At 39.6% G+C, this 22,319-nt stretch overlaps 1 protein-coding gene across 1 annotated transcript; it reads left to right on the top strand.

Annotated features, from left to right (window-relative positions):
* The first annotated feature begins 835 nt into the window (after positions 1 to 835).
* LOC139155629 (V-type proton ATPase subunit G 3-like) lies at positions 836 to 21,950 on the top strand. The gene is made up of 4 exons (XM_070730834.1): positions 836 to 853; positions 7,445 to 7,561; positions 19,396 to 19,496; positions 21,692 to 21,950. Exons 2-4 carry the CDS (start codon positions 7,480 to 7,482, stop codon positions 21,863 to 21,865), a joined length of 357 nt encoding a protein of 118 aa, XP_070586935.1. The 5' UTR covers positions 836 to 853; positions 7,445 to 7,479; the 3' UTR covers positions 21,866 to 21,950.
* Positions 21,951 to 22,319: the final 369 nt, after the last annotated feature.

Below are 22,319 nucleotides of genomic sequence, written 5' to 3'. Positions count from 1 at the left end.
TAGAAGTTAGAAGTTAGCTATTAGTAATAAGAATTACGCAGTGTCTGTTCCAAGGAATAGAAGGTTAGAGGCAGATTATGAAGATCCAGAGGCCTTCTTAAAACGGAAATTTGAACTCACCATCCTTCCTATGGGTTCTGCCTTGCCCTATTAACTTTGGTTACACCTTCCGTTTTCCTTTTGGGTGTCTTAGTATATTGCAAACCTAGCCAAGTTTCGTTTATTTATGATAAAATGTAATTTGTGTGTATCAAAACAAAAAGTGTAAATCCAAAGTAAACCTTTTGTTAGATTGCAACTAAAGAGCGCTTAAACAGTTTAGGAAATAAAAAACGTTTGTTCTCTTTTAGTCTCTGTGTTAATTCCACATTCTGAAAAATTAGCTAAACTGAAGGAAATAATTGGGAGAACAGCAAAGTATAGATATGTGCATGGGATAGGTCGTAGCATGGACTGCAACCACAAACCCGTGAGCTCAAGCTACCCACGCCAGTCACAGCCTCCACACACTGGTTTACCGGCTTATGCCACCCAAAGCCGGCTATCCAGGATATATTCAGGATATCCAACTAGGATCAGTGGTTGTTAGGAACAAATTATGTCTTATTTCCACTTAAAAGTGCCATTTGCACTTTTCCTCATCTAGGAAGAGACCCCAACATTTTACTCAGTAGTTTAGGCATATCCTAACTCCATTGTTTACTTGGTAATACACATTATCCATCTGTGTCATTTTTCCATCTTGTCATTCACAGCTACAGGGATTTTCAATCTGCTTGCCAAGAGCTGAAGGATAGAAAAAATGATATCCATCCTTTTATCTTTGCAAAGGTTCCTACATTTTGCTAATAAAGTAAGTAGCAGCTGGTTTCTCTCTCACTATTTCACTACCAGTAGACCAGCAGCAAAACTGTGTTCCTTTATAAATCTTTTGTTGTTGTTGTTTTATACTTTTCTCCAAAAAGTGTTAGATAATGAAGAACTCTCTATTGGTTTGTCCAGCCAACAACAGATTAAAAATCCAGTTTCTCAACTGTAGAAACTATAACAACAGTCAGTTTTTTGCTAATTGGGAAATCTACTTCTTTGGGCAATGACAGACTTTCATGTGATGCTCACAGACAGAATTCACCGAGATCCTGATTGCATAAAGTCAAGAAAGGAAGCGATTCCAGCTTGCCACAAGCTGAAATGCTTATTTGATTACTTGGCCACGTAAACAGAGCATAATGTGTGTGCGGGGGAGGGATACTCTATGTTTGTGTGCGTCTGTGTGCGCATGCACGTATATGAAGGCAAATGGTATGAATGGCAAAGCAATGGTGCATCTGCTCCTTAGCACATTGCCAGTTTCAGCAATAATGAAATAGTTCCAGGCTTGGCAACCAGTTCTAACAGGGGACATTTTTTAGAATTGAACAAAGGACAGGAAAACCAACAGCCTTTTAACTCCTAAGAAGCCAGAGAAACATTTAAAAAAAAACAACTCTTCTTCTAGTTGGAATAGTACTCCACCACAGGTCTTCTTCCTATGTTCTACCCTTAAGTGATAAATGCATGGTAGCTTGAGCAGAATGGAGTCTATTATTTGGCATTTGCAATCCTCTTTGAAAGATAATAATCTCATTTAATAACTGTTGGGATCCTTTCTACTGTTGGTTAGGAAAAAAAGAACAACTTGCCTAACAAATGACAAGAACTGTATATATTCAAACAGACACAAATCTGGTATTAAACCTTTCCTTCTTTTTCATTACATGCAAGAGACATTGATATGTACTTTAAAATTGGACTGGCTTTCTTAAAACCTCTTTATCTTGATTTATTCAATTCTTTCTTTTACCTATCTATAATTACAAATATTGGATATAAGGAATGAGCTGCAGAAAATATATCTAGTTCATAATCTCAATACAGATCTAATGTACACCCGCCCACTCCTTTCTTCCTTTTATTCTTTTCTTTCCCTTTCTTTTTTTTTCTTTCTTTTGTATGTTTGTATGTTCATAGACTTTTTTGTTTATTTGTCTTAGTATATTGTCAAAGTATATTGTTTAGACTATAATCTGACATGATTATTATCTTCTGTAACTTGGAATGTTTTTATTGTCAATTGCAACTATATATATTCATTGTATATTTGTAAATAAAATATTTTTAAAATGAAAAAAAAGACAAAAAAAAAGATAATAATCTCAGAAAGGGAGGAGAACACCTGGCAGAGATACCACAATTTTTCAAGACCCATTTGTACCTGGGATGTAGCAGTTGGGCTGCAAAAGCAAGTCACAGAGCATCTGTTGTCTTTTGTGCAATCTGAATAGGAAGCGGTTAAAAAGTTGTTTTTCTGTAGGGGCCTTCTGTATGTAGGAGAAAGTTTCTGCAATTGTGAGAAGACAGTCTTTAGGACAAGTGCCGTACTGATAAATTGGTTCTAAGGGAGAATCCAGAGAGCAGGAATGAGGTGTGGGCGGGGGGTGGATAGAGCTTTGGCTGGGCTGCTAAGTTTATATTTGGAAAGTAAGCCCACCAGTTGGTAGACCAACAAAAACAGATCGTTACAATTCACTTCTCTTTTGTTGCTTTGCATTTTTGGTTCCCAGAATAAGTGTCAGGAAAAGCCTATGTAGCTAAACAATGCCAGTTTGGCCTAGTGGTTATGGTACCAGGCTGGAAACCAGGAGGCTGTGAATTCTACTCCTGCCTTAGGCATGAAAGTCAGCTGGCTGATTCTGGACCAATCACTCTCCCTCAGCCTCATCCATGTCACACAGTTATTGCTGTGAAGAAAATAGGAGAAAGAAGGAATATTAGGTACAATGTGTTTGCTGCCTTGAGTTGACTCAGCCTTCCATCCTTCCATGGTGGATAAAATGAGGAGCCAGATTTCATCGGATGGGAAATAAGCACTCGGACACCGAGCTGGGAATAAAGGGTCACTTTATTAGATATTAACAGAAAGACCTGCAGGGGTCGCTAAATGGGGGTGTAATTTCCTGAACACAACATACTTGGGCAACCAATGGCATAACTCCATGCCTGGTCAGAGTGAGGCATGCCCCGCCTACACCCAGCCCATAAAGCCACGCCCAGCGTGTGGGAGGGCTCACCCTGCATGACCCGGAACCGGAAATGACGTAGGTGAGCCCCAAGGGCACCCCCTTCACACCGCTCCATCCATGGAGGAAGCATGAATTGTGCAGTGAAGGTGCCAATCATCTTACAAAAAATGCCCAAAGGAGAACACACAGTTGCTACTGATACCCTTTCCGCCCTGTTTCTGCCATATAGTGACCAATATAAGCATCAAATAGTGAAATCAAACTCTATTTACCAACAGATGCACCCCCTAACCATGATTCCATCTCGATCGCCCAGGATGGAGTAGGCCAAAAAACAATCTGAATAAATGTTCAGAGATTGCCAAAAATTCCTACTTGACCACCAATTGGGCGACCCATTGAACACCCTGGATTGAGCAGAGGGTGGGTGGGTGTCTGCAGGGTGGCATGCGGGCAAGGAGGCATGGGTGGTGCAACAGACCTTAAAATAAGACAATAGCCACGCCCACGCTTCCCGACAGTCCGTGCGGCCCACAAAGGATGCTGGGAGCTCTTGCACTACTGCGCGAGAGCTCCCCTGCAGCGATTGGTGCTGAGCTAATTCCCGCCTCTGCAAATGGCGGCCAGGTGTTTAATCCAGTGTTTTTCAACCAGTGTGCCGTGGCACACTAGTGTGCCGCGAGACATGGTCAGGTGTGCCGCGAAGCTCAGAGAGAGAAAGAAAACAAGAGAGAGAGAAAGAAAGAAAGAGAGAGAAAGAGAGAGAGAAAGCAAGCAAGAGAGAGAAAGAAAACAAGAGAGAAAGAAAGACAGAGAAAGAAAGCAAGAGAGAGAGAAAGAAAGAGAGAAAGAAAGAGAATAAGAGAGAAAGAAAGCAAGAGAGAGCAAGAGAGCAAGAAAGAAAGCAAGAGAGAGAGAGAGAAAGAGAGGGAGGGAGGGAAGGTGGGAGAGAGAAAGAAATAGAGGGAGGGAGGGAGGGAGAGAGAAATAGAGCAAAAAGAGGAAAGAAGGAAGAGAGAAAGAAAGAGGGATGGAGATAGAGAGAAAAAAAGAGGAAGGGAGAGAAAGAGGGAGGGAGAAATAGAGCGAAAGGAAGAGAAAAAAATTTTATCCAAACTTTTTTTAGCCCCTCCCCCCCAATGTGCCCCATGGTTTTGTAAATGTAAAAAATGTGCCGCGGCTCAAAAATGGTTGAAAATCACTGGTTTAATCACCCGGCCTTTCAATTGTGGGGGCAATATGCTGGCTCTGTTAAAAAGTGCTATTGCTAACTTGCTGTTATGCCCTTTGTTAAAAGGGCACTATAAATAAATGTTTATTATTACTTATAAAGTAATAAAGGAAGAATTTTAAAAATCTAATAAATAAAAGCAGTTTTAGGATTTTAGATGTCCTACACTCTCATTTTCACTGTCAGAAGGAAGGAAGGAAGGAAGAAAGGAAGGAAGGAAGGAAGGAAGGAAGGTTCAATGAGATAAAAATAGATAAATATGCATCTTATTGTCTGTTCTCTCACAGATCTTGTGAACCACAAGAACCAGGTACTGAGTTAAGTTAACATTTCTTGACATAAAAGTTCACACTGACACATTCCACTCCTAAGGAAACCTAAAGAAGCGGGACAAAAATCTGTCTGCAAATATTTTTCATATTCTAATTTACTTCTTTATTCAAACATTGTGAAATGCATCCATCAGTCAAGATAAGCAACACAGTAATGGGTTGCAGCCAGTACAGCTGGGATCGGGGTTCAGGTAGCAGAAATTGAGATGTGCACGCATCTCCATGCACCTTCTGTGCATGCGCAGCAAGAAAAACCTCACGCAAGGACGCTCCTGTGTATGAGATTTTGCTGATGTTGGCATTCTTTTTGCTTCTGTGCATGCACGGAAGCAAAGAAATTGCCGAAGATTGGCAAAATTTCATGCATGAGAGCATACTTATGTGAGATTTCACTTGCTTCACATGCGCAGAAGCCAAATCTCATACCTATGGGTGTATGCATGCCCACCGGATGTGCATATGCATGCGATGATCCCAGAGAGTCCACTGATAGCGGCTGATAAGTGGAACCCCCGCCTGAACATGTAGCTCCCTACTTCCTATTTTGCTGTCTTCAAGTACAGTGGTGCCTCTACCTAAGAACTCCTCTACATACGAACTTTTCCAGATAAGAACCGGGTGTTCAAGATTTTTTTGCCTCTTCTCAAGAACAATTTTCCACTTACAAACCCGAGCCTCCGAAACTATCACCGGAAAAGGCAGGAAGAAGCCTCCATGGGGCCTCTCTAGGAATCTCCTGGGAGCAAACAGGGCCTCCCTGTGGTTTCCCCAATCACACACATTATTTGCTTTTACATTGATTCCTAGGGGGAAAATTGTTTCTTACAAACTTTTCTACTTGAGAACCTGATCACGGAACGAATTAAGTTTGTAAGTAGAGTTACTACTATATCACAATTATCCTGGCACAATACAGAAACAAAACTATCAAGGACATCTATGGGAGGAGAGTAAAAAAAAATCTAGTTTTTGAATGAAATAATGATATCAAAGCCTGTCTTTTTACATATATGTGGTTGTGGTTCTGACTCACTTTAATAGCACAATGTCCACTATTGTGCTATGTCTGGATGTACCCTAAGATAGTGGAGAGGAATTCAAAGTTTAAAATAGTATTTAAGTTTTCTTTCTTCCACTATGACTTCAGCACGCACCTCAGCACGGAGGTGGCTCAGGTGGCTCAAGCCATCCCGTGCCAGGGTGGTAATTACATATTGCTCCCGTGCCAGGGTGGTAATTACATATTGAAGAACATTGGTTAAAAACTAATGCTGTTCATCATAAGGAGATTCAAAGTTATGAACAGTTTTATTTATCCAGGCCTTCTTCGCAAACTAATCCTTACAGACCTCTGCAGAAGATCCAGTTAATGGGAGTTGAGGGAGAGGGAGAAGTGAAAATCACTCCACACTGGACTAGTCCTAGCTATGTGTGTTGTGTATGAAAATAGAATATGGAAATAGTTATGGAAATGGGTTAATATGCATTAACCGGATTGGATAAACCGCGGCCGGGAAATTCAAGAGGTGTCAAGCCACGCCTCTAGCGGAAAAAAGTTTAAAAAGAGCAGCACAGTCACGAGCCGGCTATTCTTGTCTTCTATTTTGTTACTGTTTATTCTTAGTTATTTTGTTACCGATTCCTAATTAAACAGATCGAGCTAGAATGGCATCCGTGATTATTGGCAATCTAACAATGTGTAACTGTAATTATTATGACCTTCAAAAAGCAAAACAAAAATGTCTAAATACATAGTATTTATATATCCTGTGTGCTTTGATGCACTTTTGAAAATCATGTTTACCTTTACAAAATAGGTATAAAAAATGTGTGTTGCTCATTTTGGTACTATTATTGTTTTATTAATAGAAATCAAGGGTATAAATTAAATATTAAATTAAATTAATTTAATAAATAAATTAAACAAGAGCCGGGGTGGCGCAGCAGGTAGAGTGCCGTACTGCAGGCCACTGAAGCTGACTGTAGATCTGAAGGTCAGCAGTTCAAATCTCATCACCGGCTCAAGGTTGACTCAGCCTTCCATCCTTCCAAGGTGGGTAAAATGAGGACCCGGATTGCGGGGGCAATATGCTGGCTCTGTTAAAAAGTGCTAATGCTAACATGTTGTAAGCTGCCCTGAGTCTAAGGAGAAGGGCGGCATAAAAATTGATTGATTGATTGATTGATTGATTGATTGATTGAATGAATGAATGAATGAATGTACAAGTGATTTTTTCTTTTTTAAAAATGCAAACAATACCAAATACTGAAATGGAAACTATGTCCTCATATGACCCATATATCCTGGCTTTTAATCCTAATAATAATAATCACCTTGGAGAACCTGATATGCTTAAATACTCGTACCTGCAATATGAAAGAAGGAGGTGGTGAATCAATAGCAATGATTGATATGCCTGTATTAATGGCAACTTCTGTGCAAAAAAAGATCTGCAAGTATTAAGCTGGGAAAAATCCAAGTGCTTTCTAAATTTTGCTTTACTCAAATCGTGCAGCTACCTTGATATTTTTAATCTAAACATCGCATAAATATTGCCATCAAACAGGGTTAGCAAAGGTTTTATCTTGACGGTTGCATATAAATTATGTGGAAGAGGGCAGCTATGGGGGATGGAGAAACTCCCTCGAACCAGTAGATTCACATCTTTGCACCTGCTTTTTGTTTTTCTCCATGGTTTTAATCTGGCTTTAGCCTGCAAAAAGACAGAGCGAAGTTTATGGTTTGATTATTGACACAACAGGAGAAATGTTGAATAAATATGCTGTTCTTGCCATAAAATCTTCTTCCTCCTTTGCAGTTGCCATAGGCATTTTGTGAACTCAAAGGGGCAAAATGACTAGCCAGTCTCAGGGAATACAGCAGCTTCTCCATGCAGAAAAGCGGGCCAAAGATAAGCTTGAAGAAGCCAAAAAAAGTAAGTTACCCCCTATGCTGAAACTCTGTTGAATCTCCAGAAATCTTTTGCCATATATAATTACAGCTACAAGGAAATGTTATAATATTTTTAAATGTTATTGTAGTTTTATCCCCCCCCCCATTGGGTTAATTTTTAAAACTACCTCCAATGTCTTGTTCTCATCATTTTAATAATTTGGTGTCTAGTTTCAGACCTGAATTAATGTGACTCAACAGTCATCCTTCTATTTACTTATATGGAATTACAGTATTCTACAACTTACATTGTTTTCTGGTTCTCTAATCAGAATTGTGTCTTCCATTTGGGGTCTATAATAGGGAGACTGAGATAATGTATGTGATATGTGTGTGTGAGTGAGAGTGGAATCATTTTTTTCCAACCATGCCATTATAATGTTCTATATTTTAATATTGGCTGCATCTCAGAACTAAAGGAATCATTGCCTTCTGTCTATTGGTTCACTATCATTTCCTATCAGCCTCAACCAAAAAGGCCAGTGGTTAGTAACAGTAGTTCTTGAAGGTCTTCCATATAAAGTAGACTTGTTTGAATTTCAAACATTATTTATCATTTTTTAACCCAGCTACTCATATTTTGTTAGTCTAATTACACTTTGGGGGTTTTGTTGAAAGTTACACAGTACATAAAACCTCATGCATTTTTATTCAGCAGCAGCTTCTACAAATTATTATTCATCCTTACACAAGATTTCATGTCTTGTTTCCTAAGATCTCTTTCTCTTTATTATATTGGGCCCCATCAGCAGCTCTGCATTTCCTACCAGGACTTTTTAAAGATTTTTGTCAATTAAATTGATTCATTTCCATGAAACTGGATTTTGCTGTTACTCATTTCAGAGTCTTTCATTCACTTCCTTAAGCTTCTACAAAGAGGTATTTTGAAAAATTCCATCTTTATGAAAACCTGATAATCTGCCCTGCCTTTATTTTAGGTTCTAATGCGCTGTTAGGGATATAATTATCTTTAATACAAACAGTTCCACGTAGTGGGGAAGTTGGTGGCCCATCATCAGTGTTCCCTCTAATTTTTTTTTTGGGGGGGGGGGCAGGGGCGGAAAGGTATAGTGTCTGAGCGGCAGTCCCTTGGGGGCTGGGCAGCACAGAAATAATAAATAAATAAACAAACAAACAAATAAATAAATAAACAAAAAACCCACCCTGTTTTGCCTCAGAGAATTTCAAAATAAAATACTGTACTGTGTGTCTATAACAGTGAGCTCATAATAGGGCAACTCTATCAATATCAAAATGCCACTTAAATAGTGGAGCTAGTTTCAAACTAGATTTTGATTTTCTTTCTCTCTTCCTTACTCCCATTCTTTTTCTTTCTCTTTTCCTTCCTCTCTTTTTTCTATCTGTTTCTCTCTCTTCCTCTCTTCCTCTCTCTCCCCTTCCCTCTCACTCTTTCCCTCTCGGCTTCTGGGCAGGTTTGGAAAACTCTGAGTTGATGATGATTTTTAAGTGAGCAATTGCTCACTGCTCAGCTTAGAGGGAACTATGCCCATCATTCCAAACACTGAATTCCAGTCCTTCCTTGGCATGAAAGCTAGTTAAGTGATTTTGAGCCAGTTTTTCTTTTTCAGCCCAATCCACCTCACAGACTGTGGAGAAATGGGTAGCAGAAGTATTATGTACAACAGGGGTGGGTTCTAACTTACCTTACCTAAAATACCTTACCTTGTTGTGAGCGCATGCGCAGTGCCGGAAACCCAGCTTCTGTATGTGCACAGAAGGCAAAAACAAGATGGTGGCACCTACAGAGCCACCTAGAGACCAGGTTTGGGGACATGGCCAGCCAGCCATCACTCCCAGTTTGGTGAGCAGAGCGAAATTCCCACTACTGGTTCAACAGACCCAGTCCAAACCAAGAGCAACCCACCTCTGATGTACACCATACTGAGTTGTATAAAATATAATATGGAATATAAATGTAGTAAGAAAGGAAATAATCTTTTGGATTACGGAGAGGGGCAGCATACAAATCTAATAAATAATAATAATAATAATAATAATAATAATTTATTTTATTTATTTTTATTTATTTATTTTATTTGTCATACAAATATAGCATTGTATTGCAGTATGTTTAACATAATATAAGTATAAAGTAGAGATAGAAAAGATAAAAAGACATTAGGACAGGAATGGTATTTTTATCTGAATTCACACACACACACACACAAAAATTCCAAAGAAAAATCTATAAAGAGTGGACTCTGCAATATGGACTTTGAATTAAAGGATATTTTTCAAGCTGTGTTTCATGACAAAGTGTTCAAAAGTTAGTTTGCAAATCTCAGTCATGTAGATGTACTGCAATGGTGACATTGTGTGTCTTATGGAGATGCATGGGTGCTTTCCAAAAACAAACAAAATGAAAGAGAATAAACATTCAGAGGTGACACCCATAATACTGACCTTAATTGCAAAGTATCTGAGAAGTCTGTGGGAGTTCAAGCAACCAAAAGCAATTATCAGTAATCTAACGAATAACTTCCCACACTTCCATTACAGTCCAGTGAAGATACCTTCCTATAAAGCCTTTACATATCTTACATGGGCACATGAACAGCAGTAATAAACACCATACAAAATATGAAGGCTAAAATCCAGAAGAAACTAATCACCATCAAACTTAATTATGGTCAAAGTTCAGCATAACAAAGGTGGGTTACAAGGAAATTAAAAGCATTAAAAATACAAAAATTAAATTACATAAAACCTTAAAATATTTTTAAAATCTAAAAAGAATCTTTAAATCTCTAAAAAGAGGAACAAAAATGATAAATTAAAATTAAAAATGGCAAACTGAACCTATTTAATACAAATACTGCTATGAATCTAATGCAACACAGCCGGGGCAAATTCCCATTCCCAACGCTAGCAGTTTGCTGTGCATTCAGGTCACTTCTGTATGCGTGCGTGCGCATGCATACCAACATATTTTTGCTACTGCGCATGTACAGAAAGCAAAATCTTGTGAGGGGATGCATACAAGAAATTTTGGTGGTTTTTTGCTTCCGTGGAAGCAAAAAATCACCAAAATCTCACATATGACCCTCCACTCATGAGATTCTGCTTCCTGCACATGCGCAGAAGCAAAAACATGCTGGGATGTGCATGCGCACACACACACATACAGCTGCGTGCGCAGCGTAATTTTCACTACTGGTACGCTGTCCTTATCCATAGCAGTAGCAATCCAATAATGCAGTACAGGATATAATAACAATTTAGGTCAGTGATGGTGAACCTTTTTGACATCGAGTGCTGAAAAGGTTGCATGGAAACATTTTGTGCATTTATTTATTTATTTATTTATTTATTCATTCATTCATTCATTCATTCATTTATTGGATTTGTATGCCGCCCCTCTCCGCAGACTCGGGGCGGCATACTTTTCAAGGCCGTGCTCTGGAAAAGGCTGAACTTTCAGTTCTAGCATGCATGTATGCCCAGCAATCAGCTAGCCAGCACATACGTGCAGGCTGGTTTCCAGCATTCCCATGTACGCAAGGTGGTCGTGCTCCAGAAAAGCAGAACTTCTGGGTTCTGCCACGCATGCACACATGGACAGCTGATCAGCACTGTTGCCCACATGGACAGCTGATCATCATGTGCGCAGGCACACCAGAAATCCGGAAGACAAACAGGAAAGGTGGTGCATGCCAGGCAACATAGCTTCACATGCCACTTTGGGCACACATGCCATAGGTTCGCCATCACAGGTCTAGAACACAATCTCATGAGCTCTGAGAAAAGAGGCAGTGTTTCCTAATATTTTTTTTAGGAAACAAGATAGCAGTTTTAGACTGTACTCCAAGCTACAGTGATGTTTCCCCCCGTTTTTTCTAAAAAGAGCAGCTTTTTGATTAGCAGCTGGCAAGTCTGTGCCAATTGTTTTTGTCAATTAAATTGGTTTCATTTCCATGAAATGAGTTATGCTATTGCTCTTCTAGCAACAACAATAATATTAGGCTTATATACCACTTCATAGTGCTTTACAGCACTCTCTTTAAGCCAGGGGTGAAAAACTCAAGGATCATGGATGTGGTCTGGTCTACCCACGTTACTTCAGCCTGGCCTACCCAATGCAAAGGATAAACACGCTAGAAGTTTGCAAGTGGAGTCCAGCTGGCCACATCTACCCAGTTGGCCACACCCAGTGAGTGGTATCAAGCTGGCCTAATCCACCCAGTCAGCCACGCCTGCCCATCCCCCCAAGGTCAACAATAGCTCTGGTGTGTCCCTAAATGAAATTGGCACTCCTGCTCTAAGCGGTTTATGGAGTAGGCAAATTGCCCTCAACAATCTGCGTCCTCATTTTACTGACCTTGGAATGATGGCAGGCTGAGTCAGCCTTGAGCCTTCCAGGATCAGACTACTTCTGTCTCTTGTAGCTCTTTTATTGTATTTATTAGATTTGTATGCCGCCCCTCTCCCGAAGACTTTTATCTCCTACATTCTTCCTTAAGCTTCTATGAAGATGCATTTAAATAATTTCATCTTGTTATATGGCTTCCTGCTCGAGCAGGGGTATTGGACTAGAAGACCTCCCTTCCAGTCTATTATTCCATTGCCTTTGTGAAACAGAAAATCTGAACTATCTTTAAAGGTGGTTGGCGATATAATTATCTTTAAAACAGACAATTTGCATCAGATTAGAAACTGGGAGACCATGAATTATAGATCCACTTAGGCACAAAGCTAGCTAGGTGACCTTGGGCCAGTAACTCTCTGTCTTACCAAATAAAAACCTGCAGGCAGTTGCCAGGAATCAAGGCACACACCTGCAAACCTGTGCCATAAGCCAAAGCTACTTTTTCTGCATTTCAGGAAATACCAGTTCCAGGATACTCTGAACCAGTTCAAAGAGGTACACTCTGCTTGCTCTCCCACCAGCAAGATTTAGTTGCAATGTGAAACAGGTTTGACATCCTTGAACTGGAAAATTGAAAACATGCCTCTCACGTTCATAAGAATAGGTTTGTTTCTTGTTGGTGCTGAAGACAAAGAAGGAAATCTCCCTCTCCGTCTCATCCTGTCCCTCCCCCCAAATACTTACAAAACTTATTTAGATAGCTTTCACAGCCTACTGAAAATCAGCTTTGTGTGCATTGGCTTCTCCAGTTTAAGATGATGCCTCTCTCTCTCTCTCCTTTTCCCTCTCTCACTCCCCCCCTCTCTCTCATACACACACACAGACACATGCACTCATGTTTATCTTTTCAAAATTATTTCTAAAAAAGAAAACATTATAAACTGGCTGACCAACTGCATTCAATGTGTAGTACTCAGTGGAGCATGGAGGGAAGTTTGCAGTGGAGTACCCCAAGGCTCTGTTTTAGGCTCAGTACTCTTCAACATCTTCCTCAATGACTGATTTGCAAATGACACCAAACTGGCAGGAATAGCCAATATTCCAGAAGACAGGCTCAATATAAAAGAGGATCTTGACAGACTTGAACATTGGGTGCTATCTAATAAAATGAAACTCAATTGTGACAAAAGCAAGGTTCTACATTTAGGCAAGAAAAACAAAATGCTCAGGTACAGTATATGTGATACTTTGCTCAACAGTAGTAACTGTGAGAGGAGTTCCCAACTTCCCAAATGTGATTTTGTACTGTTTAGCAGAATTATGTTTAGTATAAATATGATAGATCTTCCATTCGCCCAATCCTTCAAAAGAAAACCATAAGGTCATGTCAAATATAATCAATTAAAACATATCAACGACAAACTTATGAAGAGATTATAAAGAAGTGTGGATTTCTTATGAGACGGCATTTTTGACAGGACATACTTCCTATGGCAGCCATTTTATGAATAAAGGCAACCATTTTATAAGAAAGCCCACAAATTGTTTTTAAAATTCTAAATTTGCCCACCAGACACAAAGTCGTCCAAGTATTATTTTTTAAGAAAAAGCAAATGACCCTTTAGGGTTCAAAATACATTTAAAAGATGCTATAGATTTGATTATTCTAGAATGTTTTATATTGCAATTTTTTAAAAAGTGAGCTATGCTGATTTCTTATTCTACTTTATCTTCTGTTTCAATGCCATGAGTAGCTTTATTTATGTTAGCTGCGATAGGGAGTCAAGCAACATTTTCAGTATGCCAAAAACCCAAGTCTTTGTCCCCAACTGTCTTAGTTTTCCTTACTTTTTGCAGTAGTGTGGTATGACAGCTCTTCCTCCACTTTTCTAAAAACTTGGTTTTGATGGCATTGCTTCTGATTGACATGACACCAGACACAGTGCTGTATTGCCTTTTTATGGAGACAGGATCCCCTCAGCAGAGGAAAGTTTAATCTAAATTCTGTCAGAAGAGATAAATGTGAATACAGGACACAGACTACATCTAACTGCAGATATTGGCTAATTCCCTCATTACACCACTGAAACCTGGAACAACTTACCTCATATGCTTTGTCACAAATAACTATGACTGATTAGTTCCTATATCCACACCTGGATGTTACCTGGAATGCAAAAGTATACTTGCATTATCACCTCCTCCGTAGTATGAAACTATTCAAGATGTATAGTCTGGGCTATTTGCAAAGCAAGTTGAATATTTGAAACTTTTGGATGTCATTCCTAATGGTGGGTCTTTGCTGTTATAAGTATAAAGTACACAGAATACCACCAATCACTCTAAAATTCTTCAGAAGCTGTGTTTTTTATTTAGGATGTGATTATTGGATACATACATTAATAGTCAAATGTCAAGAACTGGAGAAGAGTATAACATAAGTAGGGGGGGATCAATACTTTCAGAATGGTTCTAATCACCCTCTTTTTCTTATCTAAATTAGACAGAAATGGAATCTCTGTATAAAAATATTATTTTTTTCTCCTTCTGGCTTGTCTTCTAGAACTTGTCCAGGCACAGTTACTCCTTTAATTGTTTCAATATTTTCCTAAATTCATTTATTTATTTATTGGATTTGTATGCCGCCCCTCTCCGGAGACTCGGAGACTCATGTCTTTCCAGTCTGCTTAAAATGGGATGTACTTTAGCATCTGAAAAAGGGCTTTCTCTTCTGTGTACTGTGTCCATATGGAGCTTAACAACCTCATAGGATTTGTTTTAACACTTCAATCTTAGGTAGAATTATTAATCCAAATAAATGCATAAATACCTAAATACCTGACTAAACTGAAAGGGATTTGCAAGACTATGTTAAGCATTATTCTAATCCTTTAGAATCAGTTGATTATCATTATTTTCATATTACCCTTATTATGAAATGAGTCACTCGGCTTTGATGTTACCTTTTCCTTCATGTTTACAATGTGTTAGTACTTGAAATGTGCTGTAATATTCCCACCCACCTTTCCATCTAGCAAACTGTAGTGAAAAGGAGGCGGAAACTCAATAACTGCAAATACTGCAATTTAGGGAACTGAGATGTAACATGATATTGGTTTGGAGTTTAACAAAATTCAATTGTTGTGAACTGAAGGATTCCTGTCAGCAAATCAGTAAGGCAAATCTTGGAGAATGATGCCTTTCCTTGACAACAGCATCTACAATCTGTTCTCTGACTATTGCAAAAAAACAAAAAGAAAATACTTGATTTAAAGTTCAGGTCATACAAGAAGTTGTCCATATTTCAACGAGCAATGCTCTATGGCTGTCAATCTTTTTCAGTAAGGAAATCTGGGAGCATTTGATTGTTTATGTGAGAGTAAGTAAACACAATATTTCTGATCCTAAAGTCAGTATATAATAATAATAATAATAATAATAATAATAATAATAATAATAATAATAATAATAATAGACAACAACTCTGGCATAAGCCCGTGAAAGTGGTCCCAGTAGTACTTGGCACGCTGGGCGCAGTACCAAAGGATCTCGGCTGACATTTGAAAAGCATCGGAATTGACAAAATCTCCATCTGTCAATTGCAAAAGGCCGCTTTACTGGGATTGGCAAACATAATTCGCCGCTACATCACACAGTCCTAGGTGCTTGGGAAGCGCCCGACTGGTGATGAAATACGAAATCCAGCATAGTGATCTCGTTTGCTGTGTTGTACTGACATAATAATAATAATATAATAATAATAATAATAATAATAATAATAATAATAATAATAATAATAATAATATAAAATAATAATAATAATAATAATAATAATAATAATAATAATAATAATAATAATAATAATAATAATAATAATAAAAAATAACAAAAAGGAATGTAAATGTTCTCCCTATAACTAGCACATAAAGAACAGAGAAGGAAGACTCCGAAGACAATTGTGCTTGGTCTATTAAGGCTATTTATCCATAGCCTTAAAAAAGTAGATTTGCTAAAATATATACATTCATTTAGAAGTCCATGATTTGTATAAATTAGGCAGATAAATAAGATTCCTTTTGATTGGATTGAAAAAAGAGAGAGAGAGAGAGAGATTCAAAATGCAAGATTCAAACATGCTTATTAATTTCATGGCTGTACTTAGTAGATGGATATATGCATTGTGATATGGAGACACTATACCTAATGAGACATCAGAATAGTGTTCTGCCCTCATTTGTAGAGCATTGTATATGATATTCATATGAGCATTTATGTGGATTTACTTTTCTTCTTTTAATATATCCATTAACTTTTGTTTGGCAATGAATTAAGAATAGGCTTATAAGTCATAGTGGGATTCACTTACCTTCCCTGCCGGTTCGCAAATGTGAGTGTGCGCACATGAACACAGCTTCCTGCACTTGTGCAGTGCTTGCGCATTACATTGGGGTGGGTGGGCAGAGCTTCCCACAGTTGCTGCTACTGGTTCACATGATCCAAAGAGAACCGGCTGAGTACCACCACTGCTTGTAGTGGAATGTGTGTATGACCTTGGGAAATGAGGGGAAGGCACAGAGGTGGAATTCTACTGGTTCCAACAGGTTTGCTAGAACTGGTTGTTAACTTTCTAAGCAGTTCAGAGAATTGGTTGTTAGAAGAAGTCTCCTTTTATTTCCCCCCACACACACTTTACAGGGTTAATCCTGTAAGGAATTACAACATTCTGGTATTGTTTCTGTTGTGGTTAGCTCTGGCCCAGCTCCTGCCCCAAGGACTGTGGATGTGGGGGAGACATCCACATGCTGCAGGCCTGTTTTGCCCCCGGTGGAATCTGAAGATGAAGGCTCCTCTGACCAAGAAGACATGAGTGACAGGGAGGAGGAGAGTGTGGCAGACAGCTCAGAAGGAGATTAATTATCTCTCTCCTCCTTGGATTCAGAACAATAGTTAATGATACAGCCACGCATGAAGAGAGCGATGCATAGGCAACAACAACTGAGAGATTATTATCAAAGAAAGTGAGGCCACCTGTGGTTGGGTGGGGCTGTGGTAATTAGTGAGGCTGCTATAAATAGCAGCCTGTGGGTTTGGCCATTGTGGAGGATTATCTGATCGTTGTGTTTTGTGACTGCTTTACTGACTTTGACCTTTTGTGTGCTGATTTTTCCCCGCTTTGAAACTAAACCAGAGCAAAGTGTGTTTTACTTTGTGAAAGAAGAAGGACTGTGAATTGCCTCACAGCTGCAAACTAAGTATCACAGAACTGATAAGGGACTTGTACAAATTACCAGTTTGTTTGGAGACGAGTGCTCTTTGCTATACCAAAAGAGGGCTTAGTTTAAGTGAATTTTCATTATAAAGAACATTGTTTTGAATTTTCAAACGTGTGTGTGTCTGAAATTTGTACCTGTGAATTTTTGGGAGGAGTCTACCAGAGAGCCCGACAGAACAGTTTCTATAGCCTAATCCCATGATGGCAAACCTATGGCACGTGTGCCAGAAGTGGCACACAGAGCCATCTCCCTTTGCTCTTCCAGGTTCCGGTGCACAGACAGCTGATCTTCAGGCACTCAGGAGTACCAGAAACCGATAGAACAGTCATCTGGTGCACATGCACTTGCTGGGAAGATGATCCTCCTGTTTCTGGTGTGTGCATTCACACTGGCCACTTAGCCTGGTATCTGGCACACATGCCTGAGAAGAACAGCTCATATGCCCAAAGACCCGGGTACAGGATCCCGGCTGTCACTTCCTAAGGGAGCAGAACTGTCAGTCAGGACCAGCTGGCTAAGGTTTCCCAGCCTCCCTGCCTGAGCGGGTTTCTTGCGTGGCCCCAGCCCTCCAGCCTACAGCAATATGGGTCCGCAGTCCAGAGCATCTCGTCAGCTCGGGCACCCCAGAAGAGAAGCAGCAAGTGGCAGAATGAGAATCACTGTGCAGCCCTAGAAGAGCAACAGCGGCAGGATTTCTTGTTCCCTGTGGCTGGAAGTGGGGGGATTTCTCTTCTAGCATACCAGGCACAAGTGAGAAATCCCACCCACCCCTTCCAGTCACCCCTGTTGCTCTCGTAGGGCTGCCGCTTGCAGCCAGGATTCTGGAGGAGAAATCCCTCCCTTCCAGCCACAGAGAACAAGTCAGTGCAGCCCCCACTTCTCCCAAGGAAGTGCACTCATTTCGCAGCAGGCAGGTCTCTTACAGATGTCCCTTTGGCAGGGATTCCACTTCTGCTGCAGCATTGCTTGTTCCGGTGGCTGGAAGGGGGGGATTTCTTCGGAGAGGGGTGGCATACAAATCTAATAAATTATTATTATTATTATTATTATTATTATTATTATTATTATTATTATTATTATTATCCTCTAGCATCCCGGTCACAAGTAGTAGGGTGCTTGTTCTTGGTAGCTGGAAGGGGGAGATTTCTCCTCCGGCACCCCAACCACAAGCGAGAAATGGCTCCCTCCCTGTGTAATATCATCCTCATTAATTAGCCCCCATTTTGACACATTTTCTTAAGACACTGAAAACCTAATTATGTCAATAGGTCTGGGGACCTCAGAATGAGATTAAGTGCCTTTTTTGATTGTTGATTGTTATTGGGTTGTTGTTATTGTTTTATTATTTTTGTATTGAGCTTTTAACAGCAGTAAACAGTCCAAGTGTGAGTTGGATGGCTATATACATTTTTGAATGACTGAATGTGACAAGGAAATTGGGTCATTCTATATAAGATGATTATGACAGAGACAAGTGCCCTTGAGATCATTCTGATTCAAAGCTTCCCAACATTCTAAGAAATTAGGAGAAATATATTTTTTTAAAAGAGTATTAAGCAGTGATCAACAAAACAGAGACCTTCCCTCCCCGAATAAAAAAGAGTAATGCCTTTCTCCAAATCTCTCCAGTAGAAGCCAAAATGAATTATGACATAATTCCTGACTATATGGCATTCAGACTCTACATATTAGAAAAGAGTAGGGTAGGGTAGGGTACAATATAATATTATATAATGGAATGGAATGGAATGGAATGGAATAGAATACAATAGAATACAATACAATAGAATACAATAGCATAGCATAGCATAGCATAGCATAGCATAGCATAGCATAGCATAGCATAGCATAGAACAGAACAGAACAGAATATAATTCTTTATTGGCCAAGTGATTGGACGCACAAGGAATTTGTCATGGTGCCTATGCATAATTTATTGATGTATAATTTTAAAAGTTATAAGGTTATAGACAGCATCTTGGCAGGAGAAATTTGGCAGTAAGATTTATTCTGCAGTAAAGAGAAAGCAGAAGAAATGTAAGAAAGTTAAGTTTGAGGTTCTTGTCTGGGTTGTGCTGAAGGAAAGGAGATAACAAACTAAGTGTTCTTGAACTAAAGAGGGATTGAATATTAATATTATCTGTCCTCCTGCAGTAAATAAATGATATGTACAAAATAATACAATTAAAATGCCATGGTTTTTTTTGTTTTTTTCAGGAAAAGGAAAACGATTGAAGCAAGCCAAGGAAGAAGCCATAGCAGAGATAGACCACTATAGGCTCCACAGAGAAAAAGATTTCAGAGGGAAGCATTCCAAAGTAAGTAAGAATATCAAGGGAAAATTAGATCATTGCAATATCTCTAGTTTGAAGTCCTCCAGATATTTCTGACTAGTACATGGGCCATGCTAGCTAGGATTGATGCAGTGATGGGCTACCAAAATTTTTACTACCACACTGTGGGCATGGCTTATGCATTTTGTTTCAACATCTTTCAGTGCAAATTGAGTGCCCTGGGGTGGAGCTCCATTTTCACTACCCCACTGCATTCCTCCTCCCCCACCGTCCAGGCAGTAGTCCACCCCTGATTATCTACTATATAAAGTGTATGTGCACACACGGATGCAAAGCTCTTCTAAAATTATACACATTCAACTGCATTTGCTGCAATAGGAAAAACATATCCAGAGCCCAGAAGGGAAAAGGGGGGGGGATCAAAATTTTACTACCGGTAGTACATACCCGTAGGAGCCTATCACTGGGTTGATGGCAGATGAAATGAAGTATCTGAAATCACAAATTTACAGAGACCATTCTAGCCAGCCATCTCAACTGATTGAAACATTGAGCTTTTGAAATTAGGTTACCTATATCTCAAAGGACAATGTGATCCCTGGCTGAGAATTAAGTGCATAAGAACCCACTGTTTCTATGCACTAAAGAAATAAATGAATAGAAATTTTAACCCTATATCTATTATCGTTCATGTTAATCATTCTTGAAGGTCTCCTCTGAAAAAAATAAAGAATGATGAAAGGATTTGCCCATATATTTGGCAGCAATTCTCAAATATTCTGTACCCAAGTACTCAGAATTCTGTAAGGTTAAAATATTTACATTTATGTGAAAAGAAAGCACAAAACTGAAAGAAAGGAATCACAATTTGGAATGTATGCATCTGTTTATAACTGTGATGCAGCGAACGTATGACATGTGTGCCACAACTGGCACACAAAGTCCTTTCTGCAGGCACGTGAGCCATTGACCAATTCAGCTCCATTGTACCAGTGCCTTTCACTGGCCAGCTAATTTTTGGGTCAGAAAACTCAGACTTTCTGCTCACTTTATGTCACTGGTGCCTTCCCAGATCTCTGGAGATTTCACCCCAGTGTTGTTTGACCAGCAAGGCTTTCTCCTCCCCTCCCCTACCAGCTCCATTGGGGAAGAGATTTCCCCAAAAGAAGCTGGGAGGGGGGAAGCCTCTTTCCCCAAATGGAGCTGGGGGAGAAGCCTCTTTGCCAAAGGATCTGGGAGAGAGGGGAAGCCTTGCATGGCCAAACAATGCTGAGATGGAATCTCCAGAGACCTGGGAAGGCACCAGTGGTATAAAGTGAGGAGAAAGCCTGAGCTTGTCTGACCTGAAAATCAGCTGGCCAGTGGGAGGCACTGGCACATGCGCAGTGGAGCTGAGCTGGTCAATGGCTCATGTGCCTGCAGAGAAGGCTCCGCATACCACTCGTGGCGCATGTGCTATAGGTTTTATTTATTTGTTTGTTTGTTTGTTTGTTTATTAGACTTGTATGCCGCCCCTCTTCGGAGACTCGGAGCGGCTCACAACAGGAATATAAAATACAAATCCAATGATTAAAAACAAAACAGTTAAAAACCCTTGATTAAAAACACTCATATAACCCAAACAAACCATACATAAAACGAAGCAGCCGAGGGGAATCAATTTCCCCAGGCCTGGTGACAAAGGTGGGTTTTTAGGAGTTTTAGAAAGGCAAGGAGGGTGAGGGCAGTCCTGATCTCTGGGGAATTTGATTCCAAGTGTCGGGGCCGCCACAGAGAAGGCTCTTCCCCTTCAGATCGTGCAGAATGCAGCTGCGAGAGCAATCATGGGCGTTCCCAGATATGCCCATGTCACATCAACACTCCGCAGTCTGCATTGGTTGCCGATCAGTTTCCAGTCACAAATCAAAGTGTTGGTTATGACCTATAAAGCCCTTCGTGGCATCGGACCAAAATATCTTCGGAACCACCTTCTGCCGCATGAATCCCAGTGACTGATTAGGTCCCACAGATTTGGCCTTCTCCGGGTCCCGTCGACAAAACAATGCCATCTGGTGGGACCCAGGTAGCCCCATGTAGAGAACGTTACAGTAGTCGAACCTCGAGGTGAGGTTTGCCATCACGGGATAGAAATCACAACCTGAGAAGAGCACGAGCTGTTTTGAAACTTCCTTAGATGTTTCTGTTTACTTGACATATTATACCCTGTTTTGTCTTTGCAGATAATGGGCTCTCATGATAATCTGTCATCAAAAATAGATGAAGAAACTGCAGCAAAGATCCGAGGCCTCACTAATAATTACCACAAGAACAGAGAGAATGTACTTGGTCATCTATTAGGCAAAGTGTACAACATCAATCCTGATATCCATCCAAATTATACATATACAATTTAAATCCCTATGGAAATGTTTCAAAAGAATCGCTACTCACAGAATGAGGCAGCCTAATAAAGATGGCAGATTGGGAACCATCACTATATATTAGCTTGTTATCAATTATAATTTTATCACCAGCAAAGACCGAACAAGAATCCACTTGGATTCTTCTGTTTTCAACAGCCAAATTGTTACACATAATTTTACTACATTTTTTTTAAAAAAAAATATTACTTTCTGCATTCCAGATGGATATATAATATAATCTCAAAGCTGAAGCATATTCTTGAGCATAATATTTGTAATTTGACCAGCTTTTATAGGCAGCTCTCTGGCAATGTAGATTTTTACCCTCACTTATATTTTGTTTTTGGAGCAAAGATTGTATCACTTAAATATGGGCAAAAACAGAGAAAAAAATGGTTTGACACCAGCAGCTTTTAAGTGGGTGTCTTTTTTTCTTCTGATGTTC

The sequence above is a fragment of the Erythrolamprus reginae genome, unplaced genomic scaffold (genome assembly GCF_031021105.1).
Source record: "Erythrolamprus reginae isolate rEryReg1 unplaced genomic scaffold, rEryReg1.hap1 H_35, whole genome shotgun sequence".
NCBI lineage: Eukaryota > Metazoa > Chordata > Lepidosauria > Squamata > Dipsadidae > Erythrolamprus > Erythrolamprus reginae.
The sequence above is the reverse complement of the archived record's forward strand: the minus strand, read 5'-3'. Positions and strand labels throughout refer to the sequence as shown.

Bases quoted from the DNA above. Each gene is read 5' to 3' on its own strand.
- LOC139155629 (XM_070730834.1), top strand. From the start codon at position 7,480: ATGACTAGCCAGTCTCAGGGAATACAGCAGCTTCTCCATGCAGAAAAG. The intron at 7,562-19,395 runs GTAAGTTACCCC...TGTTTTTTTCAG, and splicing joins GCTTGAAGAAGCCAAAAAAA to GAAAAGGAAAACGATTGAAG. The intron at 19,497-21,691 runs GTAAGTAAGAAT...TTGTCTTTGCAG, and splicing joins TCAGAGGGAAGCATTCCAAA to ATAATGGGCTCTCATGATAA.